This window comes from Sinocyclocheilus rhinocerous, unplaced genomic scaffold (genome assembly GCF_001515625.1).
Source record: "Sinocyclocheilus rhinocerous isolate Xijiao unplaced genomic scaffold, SAMN03320098_v1.1 scaffold980, whole genome shotgun sequence".
NCBI lineage: Eukaryota > Metazoa > Chordata > Actinopteri > Cypriniformes > Cyprinidae > Sinocyclocheilus > Sinocyclocheilus rhinocerous.
In genome coordinates, this window is record NW_015635053.1 from 532,145 (window position 1) to 539,411 (window position 7,267).

At 35.9% G+C, this 7,267-nt stretch overlaps 1 protein-coding gene across 1 annotated transcript in view; it reads right to left on the reverse strand.

Moving 5' to 3' along the window:
* Positions 1-5,115, reverse strand: part of LOC107746522 (tubby-related protein 1-like) — a 6,686-nt gene extending 1,571 nt beyond the window's left edge. The window contains exons 1-4 of the mRNA XM_016560762.1: positions 5,041-5,115; positions 4,932-4,965; positions 1,672-1,798; positions 1,127-1,228 (exon numbers count right to left, since the gene is read on the reverse strand). Of these exons, the coding sequence (XP_016416248.1) occupies positions 1,127-1,228; positions 1,672-1,798; positions 4,932-4,965; positions 5,041-5,087 (310 nt within the window). The 5' untranslated portion in view covers positions 5,088-5,115. The remainder of the gene's footprint in view (positions 1-1,126; positions 1,229-1,671; positions 1,799-4,931; positions 4,966-5,040) is intronic.
* Between the last annotated feature and the right edge of the window lie 2,152 nt (positions 5,116-7,267).

The window sequence follows — 7,267 nt, forward strand, 5'->3', positions numbered from 1 at the left end:
AAGAAAGAAACTCATACAGGTTTGGAATGACATGAGGGTGAGTAAATCATGACAACATTTTCATTTTGGGGTGAACTATTCCTTTAAGTTACCAAGAGGTCTTTATGGAAGCCCATTTTCGCCACTGAATAAAAAATAAAAAAGGTAATTGCTACTTTTTTTCTCATAATTGCGTGATACAAACTCGCAATTCTGACTTTTTTTTCTCATAATTGTGAGATATAAACTCGCAATAAAAATTTTTTTTTATTCAGTGGCGGAAACGGGCTTCCATAGGTCTTGGTTTGGCTGGTTATCATAGCTTCATTAGCCCCTGCTGGTGGATGTCGTAACTACACCATCTGATTGTAAAAGCGTCCTTGGCTGGCAAAAGAAAAAAGAAACATATTGGCAATATGTCATCATTGTATAGGAGATGTAGGTTGTAGAAGGTAATGTTTTCTTATTGAAGGGCTCTCAAAAGCATGAAATTGATCATTTCCCCCTGCACTAGTAAGGTTTGTGACTGTTTGTGTTGTGGTGCCATCAGCCAATCAGTGTTGTGCAGACTCATTAGTCGCATTGCAATTTTGGTGCAAAATGTAAAATAAAATAAAATGAAATAAAATGCAAAAGAAGGCAACTCCCAATACAATAATTGAGAATGCAAGCAGATTTCTACAGGTTTTTAGACATAATTTGAAACTTTCCTTTCAACTCCCCCTCCAACTGCCTGTTGTATAGCGATCCAATCAATTCCCAAAGCATAACAAACCAAGTCCCATTTGGCATTTTTAAATGTACAATTTTACAGTAAGCCTGAGGAAGATAGATTGACCGAAACATTGCTAATAATTTCATAATGATGCAAGTTTGAGTAGTGTTCAGGATTCATACATTTTTCACTTTTATCCAACACACCTATGAATGATTGGGTGTGTGAGACACTATACAGTATCTTCTATTAAATATCCAGTTTAAAATATTTCATACAGTATTAAGGGAAAATATGCCACTTCATTCCCTGTGTATGACCTGGTTACATCGCTGCAACCCTATAGCACCACTGATTTGAAAATGGATGTATGGAACTTCATGTTTAGTATATATTTATTTGTCCCAGTTGATTATTAAAAATCACTTATACCTTTATTCTTCTTAGCAGTACTCTTGGGCTTCTTTTTTATGTTCTTCTCTGTTGGCGCTTCTTTGTCCTTCTCGGTTTTCTTCTTCTTCACCGCTTTGCTCTCTGCTGAGAAATAAAAAAGTAACATTTGTTGTAACAAGCATGGAGCATTCCAGTATGACACTGGCCCCAAGAAGTGTTCTGACTCTAAGCACTAGACCTGTCTGAATGTCAGTGCACTTTGACTATTTGACAATTGACTGATGATCAATGACTGATCAACGTGTCCTAGCTGAGTAACCACAGGTGCAGTTCATCGAATTAACTGTGAACTAACATCTATTTCAAAACTGACAAACTTGTTTTTCTGACATGCTTTGCTTTTTGCAATCTAATGCACTGATGTGTAGCCACTGTATGTCTCTCTGAGCACGAACTTGAACTTCAGTGTCTATGTAACCATTGTTTATTTCATTACTTAGGTAGCATCCAAATAATCCAAATCCTATAAGATGAAGTCCCAACAGTTGTTAATTGCATGCATGTTTGAGATGCATCAGACTGACTCTTTGAGGGCGTACTGTCCACTTCGCCTGACAACTCTTCACTCTTTTTAGCTTTGTTCTTTTTGGGTTTGGCTTCAGCTCCCTTGGCCTTTCCAGAATCTGCCTCCGGCTTCTTCTTTTTTGTCTTCTACACTGTAAATGAAGACAATGAATGGCATTCACATTTTAAGCTTTTCCTTGTACATTTTTGTGATGGTTGTGTAAATTTAAGCAGATGTTTTGAACTTACCCATTGCCACACATCAATGAAAGCAAGCAAAATGATGTACAGAATACATTAGAAAAGTGCATGACTTAATACGCGAGTCTATTATTTAAGCTGTTCATTGAGCGACTTTTTATAAACTATACATTTCACAATGCATCTTTGCAATGTAATAATCATGTTTACACCTTTCTCAAGGCAAACAATCAGTCAAAATATTCTGTACATTCAAACACTGCTCAAACAAAGGAGGTTAAATCTGTTTGACTGGATGTGGCACATTGGTTTAAGACGTGACCTCTTTATGTACAGAACGCAGAGGGAGGCCAGGATAGGTTAAGGATACGGAGAAAGTCTAATTCTTACACAATGTAGGCCTGACGTCACAGCCTGCTTCCGTACTGAACGGAGTGGGGAGCATATAATCTGATTAGTTCCGATCTTAAATGAGTATTTATAGACCTCACTTTAACAAAGAGCAAAGACAGTGGGATCCTTGATTACTGCCGCCATGGGGATTTTACTTGCTTAGCGTTATGGAAAACCCCTTCATAGACCATTAGCCACAGTAGATTCAAGTGAGATTCTGTATGACAGAAGCATCCAAAAGCATCTGCTTGGCAGGCTGAGAAATATTGACTGGCTAGTTTTTAATTAGAGTTAATGTTTAAGCGCTTTTCATAATTTCAGCCATGTCTCCTCAAGGAAAACCTCTTTTGGGTCAGTGAGTTTCAGTGCCATGCTACAGTGGCCTTGATCAACCCCTCTCTGATATATTCTCTCTCCTTTTCTCCTCCCTTTATGGTTACAAATGTAGCAGGATATACAGGGAAAAGGAAACAGATGCAAAAAATATTTCCTGTTTTTGAAAAACACACATTTAATAATATTAAACATGGAAATCTGTTCGAAAGCCTGTTCTTAATTACTTTCAATGGCAAAAATATTTTAGAAAAAATTTTGTTTTTGTTAAAATTATTTTCTAAAAAATGTTTGACATTCAAAGATAATTGTGTAGATTATTTTATTAATTAAATATTAAATGATTTATTAGATTCTTAAAAATTTGGATTTATTACTTTAATTTTAACCTGGCATTTGAACCAATAAAGAGGTACCAGGAACCATCTAGAACAACAACAAGAGCCAACTCAATCCATTTGCTGCCAATATTACGAAAGCAGTGCTTTCCTTTTCCAAAGCCTTTCTAAATCCTGCCGACAGGAAAATACAATCAATTCGATGATCAAAGAGTCAATTCAGTCAATCAAGATATTACACAATGCCTAGACTATGAACTATACCTAAGGCTAAATGCTCCCTTGGCTTTTTTAATCCAGTGCCCAAATGTATTGCCTTATAGGTAATTTATTCATAAAGAAAAAAGATATTTCAAAACAGCTTGAATCCAGTTATATATACAGCATTCCTGACACTAAAGTTGGCATAAAATATTGACAAATTCAATTTAAATGGCTTTCCTTTAAGGGAATATGTTAGATTGTATAGGTTATGGGTAGATTAATAACATATAGATTCATGGAAAAGATCTTGAGGCATTGAGGCAGAATGCGTCTTTAAGGTGGATTGTTCCCTACCATCTTAAAATATACATATTGGCAGGTAAACTGGTTATAAGGCTCTTGAGAACTCTGTAAATCTCAACCTACTGCATGTTATGTCCTGCAAAAGAACAAATCGAGGGGTGAGAACCAGAAGGGCGTAAGTGACTTTTGACCAACTTTACAGGAGGGCCAAAACAAAAACCAACAGGCTTAGTATGTTCAGAGTTAAGTCTTTTGGTTTCTAATGAATAACTCCAAAATGATTAAGAATTCACTTGTGTCCTTTTGGCAGTAGAAAGAGCTCATCAAGAGCTTTCATATCTCCATTTCACCCAAAATGTCACTTACGCCCTTCTGGTTCTCACCCCTCGAAATAGACACGAGTATGTTGACACAAAACCCTAATCAATCAAACAGACTTGCATTAACTTCATTTGACAAACCTAGGCTTGTTCAGTACCTTCTAGATCACAGAGCTACAGTATGTATGCCTGGTATAAAGTGATAAAACATTTACTGCCTAAAACATCCAGTATTATATCGATTTAAGACATTTATAACTTCGTTTAGAAACTAGAAGCTCTTTTCAGCTCTAAGACACGACAGCTAAGATGTACCTTCTCTGAAGACATGGCTATTGAGATGACATCGGTTCAATAGTAAAAGTCCAGACGGGAGAACAGATGAAGCTGTCGTGTGTGTTTATATGAGTGTGTGCTGAGGGCATCAGTGTGACTGATTATGAAGGCTAGTTTAGTCCAGAGAACTTGATAATAGGATTCAGTGTAAAGCCCATCTGCTTCAGGAGCAACCAAAACAACTCAAGAGGAACGTACCATCTACCGACACAATAAACACAACTGCAGAATGAGTCTCCTTCATTACGCTCTCAGATAAAAAATGCTGTCAATGGTGTAGTACACTTTTGAAAGTACCTTATTATTAGTACCTCAAAGTTACATATTAGTAGCTAAAGTGTACATATCAGTACCTCCATGGTAGGTACTGTCATAGACGCAGCTTTTGTACTTTTTTTTGTGAGCGTGTTAGGTACAAATGTTAAAAGGTACCTTACTGACCCCGAAATGGTACCTCAAAGATACATACTAGGACTTGAAAAGTTCATAATACACCAAAGTTACACCTTTTGAAAGGGTATTAGTTTTGTACCTTTTTTTCTGAGATTTTCAGAAAATTTGAATAAAAAAAAATAACAACAATTTCGTAATATCTTAGCAACAGCAACACTCAAACTGCATCAGCTCTATAAGTTTGTGTGGAAGAGCTGAAAAATTGATATCTGAGATATTTATTTAATAACATTACATTTAATTTATCCAAGAATGTTATTTATTAGGAGTTCAAATGGAAAAAAAAGTGTGTTCTCAGACTTTTCAACCCACATTAAAGCAGACTTGCACTTGAATGGAGACATATTGAGACATGCACAAACTTACATAAACACACTGTACACTTGATGTATAACTCACCTGTATTGACCTTTTGGAATCATTGTTAGGAAGGCTAAGATATAAATCAGCATTATTAGCAACAAAGCAGATTCATTTATTACAATATTTGTAGTAAAGCACTGCTCACCTGTCTTCTGTCCAAACCTCCTGTAAGATCTCTTTCTGCAGAGGCATCAAGTGAAGATCACTGAAGATCGCAAAACCTCCCAATTCTTCTCAAATAAAATCTCCAAAGCTCAATCAGTCGGTTGAATCCAAAAAAATTATCTGTGTTCATCAAAGCAAACATCAAAATTACAAATGATAATCATTAACTATTTGTTTCCTCCTTCTCTTGTTTTCTTTAGTTTCTGTGGCCTATAAGACATGGCACGTCTTTTGCACTTGAAAACATACAGGTTGGGTTTTACTGGTCGTCTTAAAAGGCCCATAAGATGAAAGTGTCGTTTCCCAGCATGCATTTAGCTTTAGTGCGCCATCTGTCAATGGGAGACAAACCATTACAAAACCAATCACTGGAGGTCTAACCCATCCACCTGCAAAGCCCCACTGGAAGATTTAATAGGATTGTCATCAGAATTAGAGGGGAGCCACATGTCTCTTTGGGGGATTTGCTGCATAAAGCTCACACATAGGTACGTATCATTAAAATAATGCTGTATTAATTAAATACAGGAATATACAGTAGCAAAATACATTACCATTTACTCCATAAAAGCCATTGATTTATGTCACATTATAGCATGGTAGTGATTTATTTTATTATGTTTTTTTTTCTGATAATTTTATTATTTATAATTGTTTACACTATTTTAGGAGTCAGTATATTGTACAGATATGAAATAAATAAAGCAATGTGCATTTCAAGAATTAAAAAAACACATATTTAAAAATAGCTTTTTAATAGTACAATAATAAATCCTAAATATTTGAAATAATGTCCAGAAATGCAGATATTCTTATAATATGTAAATGAACAAATAAAAAAATAAAAATAAAAAGTTTACTTTTTTAAAGATTACTAAAAAATAAAAAAAATTTCTACTTCAAAATTTTGCATGTGTTACTTTATGTGTTTTCTTTATAATTGTTTGTGAAATTTACTAGCCATTTCTGCATGAAAATTTTTCTACACCACTTTTTGTTTGTGTAGGCCTCGTGTAGAATCGCAAATAATCATGCGTAAACAATAATAAACAGCATGTCTAAATAAAAATCCATTTATTTATATTAATTTATGGGGAACGATTTGTGGTTTGGGGTAGATCCAGTCTGATCTCATATCATATATCTTTATTCATTATTTCATGTGTCTATTTCATATTTAATACATTAATATCATAACATTATTCCCACTATCATAATCATAATTCTTGCAAAAACACTAGCAAATGTATCTTTTAATGGTGTACAGTATCAGGTTTATATGTATAGCTTTGATTATTTTATTTTATTTTATTTTATTGTTTCTGTGTGTAGATACCAATATATGCCACAAGAGGGAGAAGTATTGCAGCATTTGATAAAGTCAGTTCATTCAAGCTATAGTTCTCATATATTTTAAATATGACACAATATTATAGTGCAAACTGAAGCACTTTTCTATCATTGGCCAGCATAAAGTATGCATTATAAAATTATGTATGTTAATTGATACAATACATTTGCCCTTTAAAACTTTTTTCTCACTTTATATTGACCACACAATAAATTAACACAACTTTTAATAATATGTACTGTTTAAATGTATGTGTGCACTTTGAGGGCCTCCCGTGCATCAACAGCTCCATCTAAAGCGTGGATTGAACCTCTCCATTTCCTGTCCCTATACTCATAAGTATGTGGGCTGGCTGCTGAGTGTTGAAAACATCTTTAACCTGTAGCTTTAATTATGAGCCTGAAGTAGGGTGTTAGAGTTCAGTGGCCTGGCATACATCTCCTCCTGACCCGAGGGGTCCAGCTCTGTCCTCTATACCCCTTTCCCCTGCCTGAATATGGCAGTCTAGACTAATGGTTCCCTTTCAGTCGGTCACTCTCGATGTCACGTCGGATGACCGACGAATTGGGATCTCACTTAGAGAGACCAATCTACTTCGAGTGTAAACTAAACGAGCCAATGCACATTGGCATGCGATTATAAGCTGCCTCTGCCTTACACGCTACGGCGTTACTGCAGGTTCTTCAGGCTAAAGCACTGAGGGACCTGCACGAGTGTGGTCACGACCCAGAAGTTCTCAAAGAACTCCGTACCGCTACGGATCTCACGCTATGAGCGACGAAGGTCACTGCGCGGTCTCTGGGCCGTGCGATGTCCACTATGGTGGTCCAGGAGTGCCAAAACTGGCTGTGTCTGG